This window comes from Palaemon carinicauda, chromosome 15, assembly GCF_036898095.1.
Source record: "Palaemon carinicauda isolate YSFRI2023 chromosome 15, ASM3689809v2, whole genome shotgun sequence".
In the NCBI taxonomy this organism is placed as follows: domain Eukaryota; kingdom Metazoa; phylum Arthropoda; class Malacostraca; order Decapoda; family Palaemonidae; genus Palaemon; species Palaemon carinicauda.
In genome coordinates this window covers 70852059-70874249 of record NC_090739.1, presented here as the reverse complement: position 1 = coordinate 70874249, position 22191 = coordinate 70852059, and the positions used below count along the sequence as shown (strand labels likewise).

At 47.9% G+C, this 22191-nt stretch overlaps 1 protein-coding gene across 6 annotated transcripts in view; it reads left to right on the top strand.

Annotated features, from left to right (window-relative positions):
• The first annotated feature begins 606 nt into the window (after positions 1 to 606).
• LOC137654660 (palmitoyl-protein thioesterase ABHD10, mitochondrial-like) overlaps positions 607 to 22191 on the top strand; it is a 150824-nt gene continuing 129239 nt past the window's right edge. For 2 of the 6 annotated variants that reach the window (XM_068388507.1, XM_068388502.1), the window contains exons 1-2: positions 607 to 741; positions 12923 to 13045. In XM_068388507.1, the coding sequence (XP_068244608.1) occupies positions 12989 to 13045 (57 nt within the window). In that variant the 5' untranslated portion in view covers positions 607 to 741; positions 12923 to 12988. Of the gene's footprint in view, positions 742 to 804; positions 944 to 964; positions 995 to 1054; positions 1080 to 12922; positions 13046 to 22191 lie in introns of those variants that run through there. The other 4 variants (XM_068388506.1, XM_068388503.1, XM_068388504.1 and 1 more) reach the window with 4 other exon arrangements.

Sequence of the window (22191 nt, the reverse complement as noted above, 5' to 3'; positions counted from 1 at the left end):
CAAGATCAGTTACAACGATAAAATAATTCTGTCATATATAAACCATGAATATGGGCTCATATCAACTTGTTAGACACATAAACATTCGCTGCAATTTTGAACTTCTGATATTCTGCCTTTTAAACTACCCGATTAAAGGTGTCTGGTTTCAGTTCCAGTTCCATCAGAATAGATGCTCACCAGAACGTCAGCCTTGCAAGCCCAACCCCCCACCGTGGTGCCCTACCACAGCAGTAGCCACCCCAGTAAACAGCTTAAACTCACGGCCCTGGGCGGGGATCGATCTGTGCAGGCTAGTATTGATCGTTGTAATGAAGGCAAGATTGCTGGAATTAATAACAAAGTTACCGCATACTTAGTACAGTACTACGTATTGGATAGTCAGGATTGTCTGTATGAATTTATGTACTTTCCAAATAATAGATAAATGTCTGTATACGATTGCCTCGTCATTAAAATTGTTTTTGAATAGTGTGCCAAAATTTTGACAAGTGACCAGGGTGCGTTCGTTAGCATACTTTTTTATTTGCCCATATAAACACATATCAGTTTATGAAAACCATATATTTGTTCAGTATTAATTGGCCGCCATCTTAGACTATTTATACATGAACATAAATAAGTTTACACCAATGTACAGAACAATAAGTTTATAAGGAGTGAAGTGACTGCTTTCGGTATGTATTATTATTTTCCAGTTTGAAGTAGACGATATTGTCCGATGTAGTCGTGACTGGGCAAGTAAGTACTTAACGCATCTCTCGATAAACATAAACGTTTTATAATTGTTATTGCGTCATATGACAGGTTGCATAATTGTACAGGAAGACCTCATAAGTACATTTAACGTTTAGTTTATATGTGGAAGTTGAACTTAGTCTTTAAGGAAGCGGAATGACAAAAATGTTGGATTGATCACACCCTATTGTATCATAGGTCAAAGGTCGGTTTGGTTTTGATCATCAGCTTTATGTTGCAGTCTTCTTATAAGTGGGTCAGGCTTTGGCAATGTTGTAACGCTAACGTTTGAGACAAAGATAATCAAAATTTAGAAAATTTATTTACACTGCCTTTATAAGGTTTTGCAGCATCTAGTCCTAGTCCTTATTAACCATTATTTAGTGTAGCTTAATTGCTTAACCTACCAGAAAGCTTAGGCGTTTTTTTTTTTTTTTTACATAGCCGGGGTGTATGTATAATAGCAGCCACCTGTATGCATCATTATGGCTAACCTAGAATATGGCAGTGGGAGGGGGGGGGGGGGGCGCATAGGGATGTAAGCCCTCCCGTTTGGTAAGTAGGTAAGGACTTGTCTTGTAGGATAGGTTAGGGGAGAAAGTTTAAGTTAGTTAATATAATTTTTCGTCTACGCAGTAGGAACTGGCCGCTTATATACAAAGGCTCCATGATTTATGTTTTCCCACCAACTTTGGAGAAATCACCTTGTTTTATGTTTATTATTATTATTGATATTGAGGTCTTTGTATATCAGCGGCCAGTTCCTCCTGCTTCCATAAATAATGGACATCAATTAACCTAAACTACAAGCTGTGTCCTTAACTACTTAGCTAACGGGCAGTGGGGAGGGCTAATATCTTACACTGGAGAAAAAGAAATAAAGGTTGCCTACACAATTAACAATAACACATTCACACAAAACTTAAGGATTCACGGTCTTATCAAACAAGAAACTGTCTTTTTTTAGTTATGTTCCATAACTGGAATACAAACCAACGCTAGTTATTATTGGTATTACTTTCGGCAAAGCTGAAAAGACTAGCCATTAAAATTTAGCGAGAGTTAACTACCCATTCTGCTAGTAAGTGCGGGTAGGGGGGAGTAGCTTGCTATCGCTCCCGCTTGCACCTGTGATTTACCTCACTTTTTGCTTTTGGGTCGGTTGGTGAACGGTTGTTACCGCTCTTCATCCTCACCAATTTTGGACTGCCATTAATGCTTTTTGTTTGTGCTTTCTCTTCAACTGTGTGAGTTTGTGTTTACTTCTACTGACTATGCGTACCTGCCCTGAACTTCAAGGCCGACCCTGCGGTACCTTCATGTCGGCTCTGGACACCGATCATCACACCCTTTGTCTCGCCTACAGAGGTCAACGATGTGATAGCGAAAATAAGTGCAGTCATTGACGGAAATGGTATGCCTCCCAGTAGGAAAGGTTTGGGCGCTGGCAGAAGAAGAAGTCAAAGCGAGATATTTCTCCTTTGAAGGTTTTTTCGAAAGGGAAAAAACTCAAGGCTGCTTCTTCTGCTTCCCGACCTTCCTCCGAAGCTTCTGCTTGTTTGGCCCCTCCTGAGAGACTGTCGAGTAGTAGCATAGCCCCCTTTAATTAATTGGTCAACCCCGGTCCTTGAGAGATGGTGTTGCTGCTCCTAGCAAAGCGACCCCACCTCTCCTTCCGGGTGAGGCCTTGTCTCTCTCCCCAATGTATAAGTGTAGAAGTCCTTGGGGCTTCTGGATTCGCCCTCCAAGACTCCATGCTGCAACTCATTATCCGTGGTGCTAGTGTGCAGCCTTCGTCGACTTCGGAGGTGGATCCTCTGTCGTGTGTTGACGTAGTGGTGTCGGAGGCGTCGTCTACTGCTGCTGGGGTTGCTCCTGCCCCTTCAGACTCGTCAGCTGTTGCTACCGACTGCCCTTCCCCTGTTCCTGATCATCATTCGAGGAGGAAGCAAAGTCATTCGTCAGTCTCTCCTGCGAGTGTTTCTCCTCCTCGGGGGAGTTCACTCATAGAAACTCCTCTGCGGAGGGCTTCTACTTCCAAAGGTCAGCTTGCTGATCCACTGACCCCCAGAGCGCATCACGATCTTGCAGAGCTCACCCTCTGCTTTGCCCTAAAGGTGTCCCTTCACCATTGGTGAAAAGGTGCCTCTTCGGCTCTTCAGCCTCGTCTTTGCAGCCTTCCTCCACAAAGGAGCCTTCTCTTCTGTCGTCTTCTGGCCCTTGACCTTCGCCCTTTCCTGGACCTTCTCTTGACGATACTGCCGCTAGTCCTAGAACTTCGGCATTAGACTCTTCTGTGGATCGTGCGCAATCCCCTTCGGAGGATGTTCTCCCTTCCAAAGAGCACATCCCTGTTCCCGATCTTCCTATGCGTCGATCTGCATCACACTGCCCTTCTGACCAGCCTTCCTCATTCTTGATTCCTGTTCCACACCTGCCTGCTCGTGGTGTGACCAAGCTTCACTCGCTCTCGCGTTCTAAGCCTACGTTTGTGCGTCGGTGCTCTCCAACGCGCCAGCGTTCATCAGCGCAAGAGCGTTCACCAACAGCTCGCCAGTGCTCACCAGCACTAACGCTCTCCAGCCTGTCAATGCTCTTCAGCGTGTCAGTGCTCTCCAGCTCGTCAGCTCTCCCCTGCACTTCAGGGCTCTCCAATGACCCCAGCGATCTCCTGATCGCCATCGCTTTCCAGCATGTTTGCGCCTTTCGAAGTTGTACCTAGGTGAAGTCATACTCCAATCAAAAGTCTCAGGTATGTATGTAGTTAGGAAAAATACAAATTACTTTTTACTCGAATAGTTTCTGATATTTTAAATAATATTTAGATTCGTTCCGTAACCGAAATACAAACCACGCTATTTAATTAGGGTATTACTTTCGGCGTAGCTGAAACGATGAGCCATTAGTTTTCAATATTAATCTTACCCGATAATCATGTAGCTGTCAACTCTGTTGCCGACAGAAATCTACGGTCAGGATACGCCAGCGATCGCTATACAGGTGGGGGTGAACACCACAGCGCCATCTGTGGTCAGGTACTCCAGTACTTCTTGTCAACACCACCTCAATTTTTCCTCTGTCGTGCCTCCGGCTAGACCTACATGGATACGCTGTTGATTCTGGAGTTATTGCTCACGATTTGGTGATGTATTTGCTCTAGAGTTTAGCCTTCGCTATTCAGGAAGCTTTATCATTAGCTTAGCAAGTTTTTGGAATTAATTTGATTTAATTTTTGATTTAATTTTGGTGACGAAGAGAGTATGAACTCTCTTTCACTTTTAATGGCCGACCCTTCCCTTAGACGGAAGTGTTGGTGTCGAAGAGAGTATAGACTCTCTTTCTTAATTTTGCTTAACAAAAGTTATAGATTTATTTTATATCTCTCCGCCTTTTATAGGATTCTTCGATTAACTTCCTTTTATTATAAACTTAATAAAATTAATTTTTATATTTGTTTATATTCGACCTTTCCTAATAGTAGGCGGTCTTTTCTTGGAACCGAAGTTAATTAACATTGAGCCTGTCATTTCGTTTTTACCTGTTAACATATTATGCTATTTTAATGTTTTTGAAAGAATTTCTTTGATAGTCTCGTACTGTTTTCAAAGTTGAACTAACGTTTTGTTTTGTCTCTGCAGTTGTTGACGTTCAAAACGTTCAACTTGCGCTCTATCATTATGATAGAGAGAGAGTATTCACGGTGTCACGTTGCAGTAAGAGTAGAACGATTCTATCGTTTTGTTCATTCTTTCTTAGCTTAAATGGTTTTAATTCTAATAAAGGAACTTTTTATTTGGGAAATCTTTCAGTTTTTTTCCTTTAACAATAATATGTTTTAACGATATATATAATTGGGCTCATCTCTCAGGTTCTAAGTCAAGAGAGAGAGAGAGAGAGTTAGAGACGGGGGGAGAGAGGAGGATAAACGTTTCGTTCAAGCGGGTAACGTTGTTATCGTTTTTGCTCTTCTCCCTAGTCTCTTTAGGGGAAGAAGGTAAACGTTTCTAGAGTTTTATTCTTGTTCTCAGGCTTTATGCGGTGAGAGATTTTAAACGTAGTTTATTTGATCTAGTGTTTAGTCTCTTTTCCAGCCACTGAATTATTTATCTTTCATTATGTTTTTCTGTTACATTGTAATACTGTTTTCGCAATTACTAACTTTTAATGAAGGATAGAATTGCGTGTTTCAGGTACAAACCACTTAAAGTTTCGAGTTCAGTGAAATAAGTGCAAACAGAAAATCAAAAGTGATAAAGTGATAAGCGCAAAGTGTTACAGTGTTGCGTTCGAGGGTTCGTCTGTTCGTGCCAGTTGTTCGCCTAGTCTGGGACCTCTTACAAGCTCCCAAGCAGGGGAGAAGTAACGTCGAAGGACTTATGGGTTCATCAGGCCTTGATCGACGAACAGACGTTTCCCTCCGTGGTTTCGGGTGTAACCAACTCACGTAGCCGACGTGATCACCCCACCCACACAAAGACGAGAGAGCCCTTTTATTCCTCGTCTGCGGAAGAGGTTTCTCGCAGAAACCATGGACCAAATCTTGCAGCTTTTAAGTGCAAGTCGGTCCCTTCCGCGCAAGTCCAACTCCTAGGTGGTGCCATTAGCACTGGGTCAGTTCGGACTTGCTGCAGTACGACAACTGCACACCTCCCAGAGAGGCAAGGTGGTATCGCAACAGGCAGTAACTCCGTCTGTTGCCGCACCAGCTGTTTTAGACCCTCAGTCTCAACGGACAGTAGCTCCGTTTGTTGTTGTCTTTCTTAAATTCTAGTGGTCTATGCTGCAGACAATGCAGTCTCAGCTTGCGGTGTTGATGCAGGAGTTTCAGGCAGAGAAGGTTAGCACACCTCCTCCTGCGAGCGCTCCTCCACCTCTGCGCAGTCCACCCTGCCAGACGTATGATGTTGAGGCTCCTCCTGCCTCCATGCGTGAGCTGCCGCATTGGGAGTTGCCAGGTACCAGCGCTATGCAGCAACCTCCACTTTCCTTGAGGCAGGAGCCTCATGCTATGCGGCAACCGCCTCAACTCTTGAGGCAAGAGCCTCAACTCTTGAGGCAAGAACCTCAACTCTTGAGGCAAGAGCCTCAACTCTTGAGGCAAGAACCTCAACTCTTGAGGCAAGAACCTCAACTCTTGAGGCAAGACCTCAACTCTTGAGGCAAGAGCCTCAACTCTTGAGGCAAGAAGCCTCAACTCTTGAGGCAAGAACCTCAACTCTTGAGGCAAGAACCTCAACTCTTGAGGCAAGAGCCTCAACTCTTGAGGCAAGAGCCTCAACTCTTGAGGCAAGAGCCTCAACTCTTGAGGCAAGAACCTCAACTCTTGAGGCAAGAACCTCAACTCTTGAGGCAAGAGCCTCAACTCTTGAGGCAAGAGCCTCTCTCTGCGCAGCCACCTCCTCAACCCTTGAGGCAGACGCAACTCTTGAGGCAGGAACCTCATGCTATGAGGCAGCCGCCTCAACGCATGCAGCAACCGCATTCTTCACAGCATGAGCCTCTCTCTGCGCAGCTACCTCCTCAACCCTTGAGGCAGACGCAACTCTTGAGGCAGGAACCTCACAGGAGCCTCATGCTATGCGGCATCCTCCTCAAACCATGAGGCAGGAGCCTCATGCTATGCGGCATCCTCCTCAACCCATGAGGCAGGAGCCTCATGCTATGCGGCAACCTCCTCTACCCATGAGGCAGCCTCATGCTATGCGGCATCCTCCTCAACCCATGAGGCAGGAGCCTCATGCTATGCGGCATCCTCCTCAACCCATGAGGCAGGAGTCTCATGCTATGAGGAGCCTCATGCTATGCGGCATCCTCCTCAAACCATGAGGCAGGAGCCTCATGCTATGCGGCAACCGCCTCATACTATGCGGCATCCTCCTCAACGCATGCGGCATGAGCCTCATCCCTTGCAGCATGAGCCTCATCCCATGCAGCATGAGCCTCTTACCATGCAACATGAGCCTCATCCCATGCAGCATGAGCCTCATCCCATGCAGCATAAGCCGCACGCCATGCAACATGCTCTGCTTACCTTACAGCATGCTCTACATACAGCATGCTCTGCATACAGCATGCTCTGCATACCTTACCGCATGCTCCTCAGTCACACATCTTTGGTTGTTGCCAACTCACTAGACTGTCAAGCAGTTTCATAACGTTGCCTTCTAGTCTGCTGCTTTTGCACCAGTGAAACCCTCACTGAGAGAACTTAGCTTTTCTCGGATATGGTTCCTGTAGATGAGAAAGTGCTATTCTCCCTCCTTCTGATATTCCCTTGAGGACTCTGTCATTTGGAGAGGAGCTTTTAGCTGCTTAGCCTCCTATGGACTTTTATTTAAGCATAACATGCTTCCAGGGAGGGTAATGGTTCCACTTCAGTCGCTAACCCCGTCTGTTACCACACCTGCTCCCATAGACCTTGAGCTTTGTTGCAAGACATGCAATCCAAGCTTAGTCCTTGTTAGAGGATTTTTTGTTTACGGAGTCAGTGTGTCACTGGGAAGACGTTTAACAACCAGCAGAAGTGACTTATTGTGACGCAGTGCGGCAACCTCAGCAACCCGATAAGGAGTTGTCTGTACGACCCAGACAGTCTAGACAGCTTCGGGTTGTCGCTGTACTTCCTCGCTTCCCCATGGTTGACAGTTCACAGACTGTGCAGCAGTACCATGATCTTGTGTCCGGCTCCGTCAGACGACTAGCTTTTAAGAGCTCCCACAAGTCGTCGCTGTCTGGAGATTCTCAGATGGACTATGGATCTGACCAAGGAACTGGGCCTCCTGGTCAATTTTGAGGAGTCCCAGCTCGTCCCATCCCAGACCATTGTCTACCTGGGTATGGATCTTCAGAGTCGAGCTTTTCGGGCTTTTCCGTCGGCCCCAAGGATCTACTAAGCCCTAGATTGCATCCAGAGCATGCTGAGAAGGAACCGATGCTCAGTCAGGTAGTGGATGAGTCTAACAGGGACACTTTCATCGCTGGCCCTGTTCATCGAGTTAGGGAGACGCCACCTCCGCCCCCTTCAGTATCATCTAGCGGCTCACTGGATAAAGGACATGACGCTAGAGACGATCTCAGTTCCTGTTTCCGAAGAGAGGAGGTCTACTCTCACGTGGTGTAAGAACAGCTTTCTTCTCAAGGAAGTCTACCTTTGGCTGTTCAGTAACCCGACAGCCGTCTCTTCTCTGACGCATCAGACACGGGCTGGGGTGCGACTTTGGACGGACAGGAATGCTCGGGAACATGGAATCAGGAGCTAAGGACACTTCACACCTATTGCAAGGAGCTGTTGGCGGTTCATCTGGCCTTGATAAACTTCAAGTCCTCCAGCTTAACAAGGTGGTGGAGGTGGACTCTGACAACACCACAGCCTTGGCTTACATCTCCAAGCAGGGAGGGACTCATTCGTGGAAGTTGTTCTAGATCGCAAGGGACCTCCTCATCTGGTTAAAAGATCGAAAGCTCACGCTGGTAACGAGGTTCATTCAGGGCGATATGAATGTCATGGCAGATCGCCTTAGCCGGAAGGGTCAGGTCATCCCCACAGAGTGGACCCTTCACAAGAATGTTTGCAGCAGACTTTGGGCCCTGTGGGGTCAGCCAACCATAGATCTGTTCGCTACCTCGATAACCTAGAGGCTCCCGTTGTATTGTTCTCCGATTCCAGACCCAGCAGCAGTTCACGTGGATGCTTTTCTGCTGGATTGGTCCCATCTCGACCTGTATGCATTCCCGCCGTTCAAGATTGTCAACAGGGTACTTCAGAAGTTCGCCTCTCGCAAAGGGACACGGCTGACGTTGGTTGGCTCCGCTCTGGCCCGCGAGAGAATGGTTCATAGAGGTACTGCTATGGCTGGTCGACATTCCCAGGACTCTTCCTCTAGGAGTGGACCTTCTACGTCTACCTCACGTAAAGAAGGTACATCCAAACCTCCACGCTCTTCGTCTGACTGCCTTCAGACTTTCGAAAGACTCTCAAGAGCTAGGGGCTTTTCGAAGGAGGCAGCCAGAGCGATTGCCAGAGCAAGGAGGACATCCACTCTCAGAGTCTATCAGTCTAAAGGGGAAGTCTTCCGAAGCTGGTACAAGGCCAATGCAGTTTCCTCATCCAGTACCACTGTAACCCAGATTGCTGACTTCCTGTTACATCTAAGGAACGTAAGATCCCTTTCAGCTCCTACGATTAAGGGTTACAGAAGTATGTTGGCAGCGGTTTTCCGCCACAGAGGCTTGGATCTTTCCACCAACAAAGATCTACAGGACCTTCTTAGGTCTTTTGAGACCTCAAAGGAACGTCGGTTGTCCACTCCAGGCTGGAATCTAGACGTGGTCCTAAGGTTCCTTATGTCATCAAGATTTGAACCTCTCCAATCAGCCTCTTTTAAGGACCTCACATTAAAAACTCTTTTCCTCGTGTGCTTAACAACAGCTAAAAGAGTAAGTGAGATCCACGCCTTCAGCAGGAACATAGTTTTCACATCTGAAACGGCTACATGTTCCTTGCAGCTCGGTTTTTTGCTAAAACGAGCTTCCTTCACGTCCTTGGCCTAAGTCGTTCGAGATCCCAAGCCTGTCCAACTTGGTGGGGGACGAACTGGAGAGAGTACTTTGCCCAGTTAGAGCTCTTAGGTACTATCTAAAAAGGTCATAACCTTTACGAGGACAATCAGAAGCCTTATGGTGTGCTATCAAGAAGCCTTCTCTTCCAAGGTCTAAGAACTCAGTTTCTTACCTATTCAGGCTCCTGATTAGGGAAGCACATTCTCATCTGAAGGAAGAAGACCTTGCTTTGCTGAAGGTAAGGACACATGAAGTGAGAGCTGTGGCTACTTCAGTGGCCCTCAAACAGAACCGTTCTCTGCAGAGTGTTATGGATGCAACCTATTGGAGAAGCAAGTCAGTGTTCGCATCATTCTATCTCAAAGATGTCCAGTCTCTTTACGAGAACTGCTACACCCTGGGACCATTCGTAGCAACGAATGCAGTAGTAGGCGGGGGCTCAGCCACTACATTCCCATAATCCCATAACCTTTTTAACCTTTCTCTTGAATACTTTTTATGGGTTGTACGGTCGGCTAAGAAGCCTTCCACATCCTTGTTGATTTGGCGGGTGGTCAATTCTTTCTTGAGAAGCGCCGAGGTTAAAGGTTGTGATGAGGTCCTTTAGTATGGGTTGCAGCCCTTTATACTTCAGCACCTAAGAGTCGTTCAGCATCCTAAGAGGACCGCTACGCTCAGTAAGGAAGACGTACTTAATAAAGGCAGAGTAATGGTTCAAGTCGTCTTCCTTACCAGGTACTTATTTATTTTATGTTATTTTTGAATAACTAATAAAATAAAATACGGGATACTTAGCTTTTTTTGTTAACATGTATGCTGGTCTCCACCCACCACCCTGGGTGTGAATCAGCTACATGATTATCGGGTAAGATTAATATTGAAAAATGTTATTTTCATTAGTAAAATAAATTTTTGAATATACTTACCCGATAATCATGATTTAATTGACCCACCCTTCCTCCCCATAGAGAACCAGTGGACCGAGGAAAAAATTGAGGTGGTGTTGACAAGAAGTACTGGAGTACCTGACCACAGATGGCGCTGTGGTGTTCACCCCCACCTGTATAGCGATCGCTGGCGTATCCCGACCGTAGATTTCTGTCGGCAACAGAGTTGACAGCTACATGATTATCGGGTAAGTATATTCAAAAATTTATTTTACTAATGAAAATAACATATTTCTAACGAGGGTTTACTATCCTCTCGCTAGTTAGCGAGGGGGTAGGGAGGGGTAGCTAGCTACCCCTCCCCCCCTCACACACCGGTGAATAGCTCACTTAGCTTTTGGCTCGGGTGATGAACAGACGTGTCTGCTCTCACCCTCGCTTATTGACAGCCTTAATCTTTTTGTTTTTTCTTTCAGTGTGTGTTTGGAAGTTGGCCTCTACCATTATGCGGAAGTGCCCCGGATTACCTGACCGCCCTTGTGGCACTTATATGTCGGCGGTCGAAACTGACCCCCACACCTTACGTCCGTTCTGCAGGGGCCAACCGTGTGACAAGGACAGTTTACAGTGAGTGTAGGGAGTGGTCTACCTCCCAGTGGGAGAGGTTTTCCTGGCGCCGGAAGAAGAAGTCCAAAAGGGATCTTTCTCCTTCAAGGATTTCCTTGAAGAAAGAAAAATCCAGGGACTCTTCTCCCGTAGCCCGAACCTCCTCCGAAGCTCCCGCTCGAGCGGTCTCTTCCGAGAGACCGTTGAGTGGTAGCGTATGCCGTTCTTTTGTTGACCGACCTCGGGGTTTGGGAGAGGGAGTTGCCTCCCATTGCGAGGCAGCTCCTCCTCCTCCCTCGGGGGAGGTTTTATCTTATAATTCTGTAAATAATGATGATTTGTTGCAGCTTTGGGCTTCCTTGAGGCTTGAGGGCTCGCCCTCCAGGGAAGCCCTGTTTGACTTAATCCAGTTGGGGGCTGCTGTCAAACAGTCGCTGGTGATAGCGGAGGTTAACCCTCTGTCTATCGTCAACGTTGTTGTGGCAGGGGCCTCCGACGAGTTGGGTCAAACCCCTGCCTTGGTTCCCGATGCAGCTGAAGGCTTAGTTCCCCCCTCCGAACATCCTTCGAGGGAGGAGCTAAGTCTTACGGTCTCTCCTGCAGGTGATTCTCCCCCTATGGGGAGTTCACTGACAGAGACTCCTCTTCGGAGGACTGAGGATGGACTGCCTGCCGCCCCTAGAGGACGTATCCGTCGGAAGGCTCGCCTTCCCCTTCGCTGTAGAGGTCTTCCTTCTCCTCACAAGGGAGTTAGGAGGCGCCTCTTCGGCTCTTCGCCATCGCAGTCCCCCGCAGATGATCCTCCTCGCTGTGCTCCGACCGTTGCTGCTGCATCTTTGGACCTCTCTGCCGATCGTTCTCCTTCGCCTGCCAGACCCTCGGACCTGCCGTCTCCGTTCCTGGCTGCTGACGCGCGTTGGGCGCCCACGCATCCTGTTTTCCAACGGGCACCGGTCCCTTCGGGGCATAAGCGCCAGGTATCCCCTGCGCTTCAACGTTCTCCTGCGTGCTCGCGCGCAATCTCCACAAAACCTTCCCATCAGACGACAGGATAGCAAGGCTGAGGAGGGTCGCAGTTCCTGTCCTCAGACGAGAAGACCTCCCCGCCCAATTGTGGTTACGTCTCCTTGGTCACCTTTCTTCTCTGGCTCGTCTAACTAGCGAGAGGGTAGTAAATCCTTGTTAAAAATCTAATGGCTCGTCGTTTCAGCTACGCCAAAAGTAATACTCTAATTAAATAGCTAAGGTTTTTATGGTTAGGAAAAATACAAATTATCTACGAATTTGTCATATTCATGATGGCACTTAATTATCTCACCAGTTCTAGTGCTGGACGAGGTGGAACGGGGCACGATCGTTAAAATAGTAAATGCCTCTGTTCAAGTACATTAAAGGTTAGAGGGTTTTCAAGAATTGCAGAAGCAAGGGACGAGAGTGCCTTAGAGACTGACCAAATATTCATTTGATCAGTGCCCAAGCCCCCTCTCCCTCAAGCTAGAACTAGGTAGGGCCAGGCAATGGTTGCTAATGGGTCGGAAAGTAGACATATAGGCTACTCCAGCCCCCCATACGCAGCTCACAAGGATGGTGAAGTTGGAGACACTACTAGAAACTATCGAGCTTGAGGTGGACTTGAACTTCTGTTCAACAAATTGCAGGGCAAGGATGTCCCTAATAGGCTACCACAACCCTGAAGCAGCAAGTCAGATACCTAGGTGCTTGCCAACCATTGGTGGTTACAGTTATGGTGGATAGAGAAAGAGAGGAGACAGATGTTTTTCATCTCTGTCAAAACACTTGTATACCATAAAAAAGCAAGGGATTTGAGGAGGTAATCTTCATCCATTGGTGTGAAACCGTTTAAAAGATATTCAAGAGATTATCTCTATTTTCACAACTGTGTGAAACTAGCAGTCTCATCCTAAAAAATTAATGCTTGCAACAGGCTATATTTCTTTTTAGCATAGTTAATAGTAGAACCTGGCAATTCTGCCTTGGTTTGCTGTATAATGTTAACACTTGATGAAGTTGTCTATGACACAAATAATTTGTTAATATACCTTACTGTATTTTTTTATTTGAAAATTTTTTGTTTTTGATAACCTTCTAAATTTTCAAAAAATATATTTCAGGGCATAAGGGACCATCATTACCACTGATTCTTTCAAGGTCACAGTAATAAACTAAGAATTTCTACCATGACTGATCGAGGCTATGATGGACCTAACGAGGAAACTGTCACAGAGTTTTTAAATGTAAGTCTTGTGTTTTATGTATACTGTAGTGTAATCTCTTTATGAGGAAGTATTTACAATGCATAAGGACTTTGTTTATGTAAATAAGTACAACATATTCAGTTTTAAATAATTAACTTAGCCGGTGGATATATATGAAGCTAACGTCTCCGACGGTCGCCAGATTCAAAACTCGCGGGTGATCACTATGCTGGTTGGCAGGGTGTACACTAGCGCCAACTGTCGGCAGGATACCAAATATATTCCGAAACCATTCAGTTCTTCTCTGCCGATTGGAATGTCAACATTGGTTCCTTGCTCGCGCTTAACCTAAAAGTTTTCTGCAATTGGTGAAGTACCTGTAATGGTTTTTTGGCTATCATTGTGCTGGAATTTCTTCGAATTATCTTGAATCCCTTTTTTGATTTTCTGTTGATGAACTTTGCTTGTTTTTGGACCTCGTTTTTTAATTTTCCATAATGGCTGACCCTTCTCCTACTGACCCCTCCCGGTTTATCGTAAGTGTTTAACCCTTTTACCCCCAAAGGACGAACTGGTACGTTTCACAAAAGCCATCCCTTTACCCCCATGAACGTACCGGTACGTCCTTGCAAAAAAATGCTATAAAATTTTTTTTTTTTCATATTTTTGATAATTTTTTGAGAAAATTCAGGCATTTTCCAAGAGAATGAGACCAACCTGACCTCTCTATGACAAAAATTAAGGCTGTTAGAGCAATTTAAAAAAAATAATCTGCAAAATGTGCTGGGAAAAAAATAACCCCCTGGGGGTTAAAGGTTGGAAATTTCCAAATAGCCTGGGGGTAAAAGGGTTAAAAGACTGTAACAAGCGCCTTCCAAAGGCTTCCATCCATCCCCACTCTATTTGTGTCAATTGTAGAGGCAAAACTTGCCAATTAGGGGATCGATGTGAGGAGTGTGTGGTTTTGTCGTAGTTTGAATTTTTGGAATACGAGAAATATACTCGAAAACTCGAGAGAGTTAGGCGTTGGCGTAGTTCTTCTCGTTCGCTTGAATTGTCCTTTTCCCATGCCCCTGAATCTTTTCCTCCCCTTGTGGTGGTAGTTTCAGAACCCCCTACATGCACTAATGAACCTTCTCTTAAGGATATGTTAAAAGCAATTCATGCCTTGGGTGAAAAGGTCGAATCGCTGGCCTCAGACAGAAATCAGCTTATGTCTGATGTCAAGATTTTAAAAAGTGAAAGTGATAAAGTGAAAAGTGGTAGGAATTGGTCAGTGCTAATGTGGAGGGTTCGTCTGTTCATGCCTGTCGCTCACCCAGTCCGAGATCGCTTTCAAGCTCCCCAGCCCGTGGGAGAAGGAATGTCACAAGACCAAAGGTAGCAATAGGCGTTAAACAACGAACAGACGTTCCCTCAGAGGTTACAGACGTTGCTTCTCAAGCACGTCCTTACCATAAGAGAGGCGAGACTAAGTTCTCCTCCTCTTCTGATGATTCTTTTGCAAAGAAAAAATCCTGGCGTCAGGTTTCGAGACCGTTGAAAAGAAAGTTAGTTCCTTCAGAACAGAGTATCCGTCCTGGCTGTAGTCATTGGAGCAGCCCGGAACGTATTCCTTCTTCAGATGAAGGTTCTCCGATTAAGCGACCTTATTTAACGTCTTCTTTTGTGGCCCCGGAGGCACCTTCTAAGAGTCACGATCCCGTTGTGCTTTCTGGTCGTTTCAGACGTGACCTTAATTCTGCGTCTCTCGTTGTTAGTGATGACATTTTTGAACAGACGTTACCGAAATCTAGGTCTGTTCCGCTTGAGGTAGATCCTAAGCTTAGTGTTTTGCAGGACATGCAGTCTAAATTGTTCTCCCTTATGCAGGCTTATGGTCCTGCTCCTGTTTGTCAGGAACCTTTGCTTGCTGTGCGCCACTGTCCTACTAAACGAGTGTCAGGTCTTCAACCTTCTAAACGTGAAATGATGCGTCAATCCGATGTTAACCCCAGTGTAAGCTTTACGGCTAAACGAGATTTTGAGCGTTTATCTAGACGTGAAGTTGAACGTTAGTCTGTTCAATCTAACCGCGATCTCTCACTGCAGTCACGGCAGTCTCGCTATGACTTTGAAACGTCAGCCTCCGCAGTCTCTAAGTGATGTCGAACGACAGTTACCGCAGTCCCGACGTGACGTTGAGCGACAGTCACAACAGTCTCTACGTGACGTTGAGCGGCAGTCACCGCAGTCACGACGTGATGTCGAGCGTCAGTCACTGTAGTCACGGCGTGTAGTCGATCGGCAGTCACAGCAGTCACGACGTAACGTCGACCCTCCTGCCTTAACTACTTGTCAAGTTACAATGGATGTAGGATGTCAAGCCTTACCTTCGCTACATTCGGAGATTTCTCCTTCTCGTAAGGATTTAATTTTGTTGGACGAAGTTTTCTCTGAAGAGGAAATCGATGATCCTCTTGCTACTAATGCTCCTTTAGGGATCCTTTCAGAGGAAGAAGGACCTAAGATTGGCCAACACTCTCTTGATTTTAGAAAAATCATGGTTATTTTTAAAGAAGTTTTTCCAGCTCAGTTTGTTTCTGCTGCTCCTCGTTTGCCCCCTTCTGAGTTTACGTTAGTTCTCTCTCGCTCATCCAAGAGAGCCATGCGCTTACTGGGAGACTGGTTGGCAACCAGAAGAAGCTTAGGAAAGTCTGCCTTTGCTTTTCCTCCTTCTAAGTTAGCGTCACGTTCCAGCGTATGGTATGACACGGGAGAAGTTCTCGGCTTGGGAGTACCTGCTTCTGCCTAGGGAGACTTCTCAAGCCTGATAAACTCTCCCCGTCGTCTTGCCATGCGACGCTCCAAGATTTTATGGACCCCTTCAGAACAGGATCATCTTTTGGAAGGGGTATTTCGTGCCTTCAAGGTTTTTAATTTTTTGGATTGGTCCTTAGGAGCTTTAAGCAAAAAGTTTTCTCCCTCAGACAATGAGACTGCCATCCAAATCATGTCGTGTATGGACAAGGCCATTAGGGATGGTTCCAATGAGCTTGCTGCTGTTTTCACTGTGGGGGTTTTAAAGAAAAGGGAATCTTTATGCTCTTTCCTTTCTTTAGGAATTACCCCGTGACAGAAGTCTGAGTTGATTTTTGCTCCTCCGTCAAATACTTTGTTCCCACAAGATCTTATCAGAGATATTGCTTCATCGCTGGCGCTGAAAGATACACATGACCTAGTGGCCAAAACAGCATGCAAAGTTTTGCCCCCTTCCTTTACCAGCGTCAAACCCAAGTTTGATACACCAGCCTCAAGATTTATTCCTCTCTTTCGTGGCAGAGCCTCCAATAGAGGCACCTCTCGACCTGACGGAAGGCGAGGTAAGAAAAGAGGATCCAGGTCCTCCCGTGGCAGAGTCTAACTGTCCACGGCTTCAGACAGCTGTAGGTGCCAGACTGACAACTTCCTGGCAAGCTTGGGAGAGAAGGGGAGCGGATCAATGGTCTGTATTCTTATTAAAGGAGGGTTACGAAATCCCATTTGTACGGATACCTCCTCTTGTAAATACTCCAAGAGACCTCTCTCCCAGGTATCGAGAGGAAGCAAAGAGGCAAGCCTTGCATCATCAGGTGTCTCTTTTATTAGAGAAGGGGGCAGTGGTGAAGGTCTTGGACCTTCAGTCCCCAGGATTTTACAACCGTCCCTTCCTGGTTCTGAAGAACTCGGGGGGCTGGAGACCAGTGCTAGATGTAAGTGCTCTAAACTTATTCATTGTGAAGACCAAGTTCACGATGGAAACTACAAAATCTATTCTAGCAACAGTAAGGGAAGGCGACTGGATGGTCTCCCTCGACCTCCAGGATGCGTACTTCCATATCCCGATTCATCCAACCTTCCAAAAATATCTAAGGTTCATGCATGGGAATGTAGTTTACCAATTCCGAGCACTGTGCTTCGGCCTCAGCCCTGTTCCTCTTGTTTTTACAAAGCTCATGAGAAATGTAGCAAGCTTCCTACATTAATCAGGGATCAGAGCCTCCCTTTATTTAGACGACTGGTTGATCAGAGCGTTGTCCTTCCACCGCTGTCTGGAGGATCTCAGGTGGATATTGAACTTAGCCAAGGAGCTAGGTCTCTTGGTGAACAAAGAAAAATCTCAGCTGACTCCATCCCAGACGATTCTATATTTGTGGATGGAGATACAGAGTCAAGTTTTTCGGTCTTTTCCGTCGCCCACAAGATTGGAGCAAGCTCTTTCAAAAATTCATCTCTTTCAGAAGAAGAGCAAGTGTTCAGTAAGGGTTTGGATGAGCCTCGTGGGAACCCTTTCATCATTAGAACTGTCTCCCTGGGAAGACTCAACCTGCATCCTCTGCAGTTCCACCTAAACCAACATTGGAACAAGGAGCAGGGTTTAGAGGCAATTTCCATTCCGATCTTAAGCTCAGTCAAGACGTGCCTGGCTTGGTTGGACAGCAACCTCAGACGTCGAGAGGGTCTCTCACTGGCCTCCGAGAGCCGAGACCATGTGTTGTATACAGACGCATCGGACACGGGTTGGGGAGCGACTGGAAGATCGAAAATGCTCAGGTCTTTGGTCCAAAGATCAGAAAGAACTCCATATCAATCACAAGGAGCTTCTGGCAGTCCATCTGGCCTTGAAAAATTTTGAGAGTCTGATCAGGAACAGTATGGTACAAGTGAATTCAGACAATACCACAGCATTAGCCTATATCGCGAAACAGGGAGGGACCCACTCTCACTCCCTGTTCGTCACCGCAAAGGACCTTATCATCTGGTCAAAGGAAAGAAACATCTCCCTTATGACAAGATTTGTGCAAGGAGAGAAGAATGTGAGAGCAGACTGCCTCAGCAGGAGGGGTTAGGTCATCTCCACGGAGTGGACTCTTTACCAAGACGTGTGCGAAAAGCTATGGAGGGTCTGGGGTCGCCCTACCATAGACCTGTTTGCGACTTCCTTGACAAAGAGGCTTCCCACTTACTGCTCTCCAGTCCCAGATCCAGAAGCAGCCCACATAGACACTTTTCTTCTGGACTGGTCCCATCTGAAAATCTATGCCTTTCCTCCTTTCAAGATCCTGCACAAGGTACTGCAGAAGTTCATCACGCACGAAGGGACCAGGTTGATGTTCGTTGCTCCCCTCTGGCCCTCCATGGAATGGTTCACCGAGGTACATCAATGGTTGGTGGACGTTCCAAGAAGTTTACCATTGCGGATGGACCTCCTTCGTCAGCCTCACATAAGGAGATTCCATCAAAGCCTCCCCACGCTTCGTCTAACTGCCTTCTGACTATCGAGAGACTCTCTAGAGCTAGAGGGTTTTCGAAGGAGGCAGCTAGAGCGATTGCAAGGGCGAAGAGATCCTCTACCATCAGGATCTACCAATCTAAATGGGATATACTGTATTTAGAGATTGGTGCAAGTCCTCTTCGTTTCCTCTTCCAATACCTCTGTAGCACAGATCGGGGACTTCCTGCTTCATCTTAGAAATACTGTAACCGCAGCCTTTCTGCCTCTACTATTAAAGGCTATAGAAGCATGCTAGCCTCAGTTTTTTGACAGAAATCTAGATTTGTCTAATTATAAGGATCTTCAAGACCTTCTCAAGTCTTTTGAAACTTCCAAAGAACGTCAAGTTACTAATCCAGCTTGGAATTTGGACGTAGTCCTTAAGTTTCTTATGACTGAAAGATTTGAACCACTAAATTCAGCTTCTTTCAAAGATCTTACCCTCAAAACTCTTTTTAGTGAGCCTTGCTACAGCAAAGAGAGTCAGTGAAGTACATGCCTTTAGCAAAAACATTGGCTTCTGCTCCAATAAAGCAGTATGCTCCCAGCAGCTTGGTTTCCTGGCTAAAAATGAACGACCATCTCATCCATGGCTGAGGTCATTAGAAATTCCCAACCTTTCAGAGGTTGTTGGGAATGAAGTTGAAAGAGTCTTATGCCCTGTCAGGGCTCTGAAGTTTTACCTTAATAGAACCAAGACGTTGCGAAGTAATTCAGAGGCTTTATGGTGTTCAGTGAAAAAGCCCTCCTTGCCAATGCCCAAAAATGCCTTATCTTATTTTGTCAGACTTTTAATCAGAGAGCCTCATACTCACTTGAATGAGGATGATCGAAAATTGCTTAAAGTTAAAGCTCATGAAGTCAGAGCAGTGACTTTTAAGCAAAACAGGTCTCTTAGAAGTATTATGGACGCTACCTTTTGGAGGAGCAAATCAGTGTTCGCGTCACATTATTTGAAAAACGTCCAGACTCATTATGACGATTGCTACACGTTGGGACCTTTCGTAGCAGCGAGTGCAGTAGTGGGTGAAGGTTCTACCACTAGATTCCCTTAATCCCAATATCCTTTTTTCTTCTCTTGAAACTTGTTTTTAAAAATTATTTTTGGGTTGTATGTGGATACTGAGATAGTCTTCCGCAATCTTTTGATTTGGCGGGCGGTCAATTCTGTTTTCTTGAGAGCGCCCAGATAAAGGGTATTGTTGAGGTCCTGTTATAGGGGTGTTCACCCCATATATATCAGCACCTAGAGGTCTTTCAGCCCCCTGAGTCTGCTCGCCTGGCAGTTCCAGAGACTTCGCGCCCACGATCTCCTGCTCGCCAGCGGACCTCTGCGCACCCTCAGCCTGATGCACACCATGGACGTTTTCGCTCTCCTGTTCGTCAGCGCTCTCCTGTTCATCAGCGATCTCCTGTGCGCCCGCGCTCTCCTGCTCGCCACCGCTCTCCTGCTCGTCTGCGCTCTCCTGCTCGCCAACGCTTGCCTGCTCGCCCTCGATCTTCAGATCAGGGCTCCAGAGGGAAGTCTTCTTCCTCTCCTGCTCGCCAGCGCTCTCCTCCACACCACTGATCGCCGACGCGCCACCGGATCTCGCCTGCTCGCAATCCCTCACCTACGTGCCATCGCCCGCAGTCTCGATCGCGCGCCCACGCAGCCACTGCAAGAACTACGGTTCCAGATGAGCGCCCTCCTCCTGCGCGCCCGTGCGCCAGGGATATTTCCCCTGCACGCGCGCACCCAACGGCTTCGCCCTTACGGGCCCTTCAGGATCCTGTGGCTGCACACCATCTGAGGTCTCCGGAACGCGCACCTGCGCGCCAACGTGCCCCTTCACCTTCGCACCCACACGCCCTGACGCCTACGCGCCCACGAGCTCCTTCTCCTGCGTGCCATCATTCGCCCACACGCCAACGCGCGCCCTCTCCCACGCGCCAACGCGCACCCTCGCCTACGCGCCATCGCTCACCTGCGCGCCATCGCTCACCTGCGCGCCATCGCTCACCTGCGCGCCATCGCTCCCCTGCGCGCCATCGCTTCCCTGCGCGCCATCTCTCACCTGCGCGCCATCGCTCCCCTGCGCGCCATCGCTCCCCTGCGCGCCATCGCTCCCCTGCGCGCCATCGCTCCCCTGCGCGCCATCTCTCGCCTGCATGCCATCGCCCACGCGCGCCCTCGCCATCGCCCACGCGCGCCCTCGCCATCGCCCACGCGCGCCCTCGCCATCGCCCACGCGCGCCCTCGCCATCGCCCACGGGCGCGCGAGCGAGCAAGCAATCGCCTGCCCCCAAGCTAGGCAATGGCCTATCGCGCGAGCGCGATGCCCAGCGCGATCCACAGCGCGTTCCACAGCGCGTTCCCACACGAAATCCTGCAGTACAACAGGCAGTCAGGTCTCCCTCATTGTGTGTCCCCCCCCCCCCCGTAAGCGCAGGACAGCGCGCTCAAAGGAGGGAGGGAAATCTCCGGACAGGTCCAGAAACATTTCTTCCACAGCTTCTTCCTTTCAGGCAGACCCTATTGTAGTTTCCACTCCTAGGGATCTTACGATCCCCTTCCCTCCAGAGGGTGTCTCTGATAACGCCGCTGTCAGTCGGCAGCCCTGGTTCGGGCCCTTGATCAGAGCGGTTGCGCAGGCTTTCAAGCCTGCTTTCTCTGAACTAGGCCTCAAATCAGCAGCAATCTCAGCCCCCCTGAAGAGGAAGAGAGGAGTGGACGACGTGGTAACTTCTCCAAGGGCGAAACTGGCTCCTCGGAAGTCGTCGAGGAAGGCTCCCTCCCCTCCCCAGACTTTCTCTCTATCCCCTGTGGACGAGGATTTTCCGTCCTCAGGGGATTCGCGTGAGGTAAGGCGTTCTCCCATCACACCAATGGGAGAAACCCCACCTCGCACTGAAAAATCTCCTCGGGTGGAGGTGGAGAAGAGCCCCCCACCATCTTTGTTGGAATCCTGCATCGCTCCCAGGAGGGAGTCGAAGGACTCCAAGACGATTCCGAAATCTTCTTCGAGGATCAGACCAGAGCCAGCTAAGCCCGCGGAGAACATCCACGAGTCCCCCCAAGAAGAGCCTTTGGGAACTGGAAACCTTGCTGCTAATCCTTCAGGAGGAGAGCCGCAAGAGTCGGAGCATGCCTTCTGGCAAGTTCTGACTCTGATGAGGAACCTTAACGGATTCGTGGATCCAGAGATTCCTCCTCGAGAGGGCAAGGACACGGTTCTGGACTGAGTCTTTGGTACCCAGAAGCCCCCTAAAGCCAGCGCGGCTTTGCCTTGATCCCAGTGGGTCAAGAGTGCCAGAGATAAGGTCGAGAGCCAGCTCTCCGAGCTAGCCTCCTCCAGCCGTTCCAATGCCGGAAACAAACTCCTCCCACCTCCTCGTGTCCACCAGAGGAGGTACTTCGAGATCATGGAGCAGTCCTGTTTAGCTCTTCCCCTCCACCACTCGGTGGAAGAGCTCTCCAGGGGAGTCCCTCTCGAGAGACGCTCCAACCGGCCAGCGTTGTTCTCGGCCTCGGAGATCCTCTGCCAGGAGAAGGTAGCGAAGTGTGCCATGCAGGCCACTTCGTGGCTGGATATCTGGCTAGGGTCTCTTGGCATCCTGATACAATCCGAAGACTTGTCTAAAGAGAGTACCAGTAAGGCCTTGGAGACCTTCCTTCTTTCAGGCACTCGTACCATCAAGTTTCTGGCCCACCAAGTCTTGAACTTGTGGGCTAATACTATCCTGAAACGCCGAGATACGGTGTCTGAAAGATTTAACTCCAAGGTCCCCGACACCGAGGTCAGTAAGCTCAGACATTCCTCCCTTTTAGGGAGTAGTCTGTTTGAGCCGAAAGATGTAGAGCAAGCGGCTGAGAGGTGGAGGAAGTCCAACCAGGACTCCCTCCTCCAGA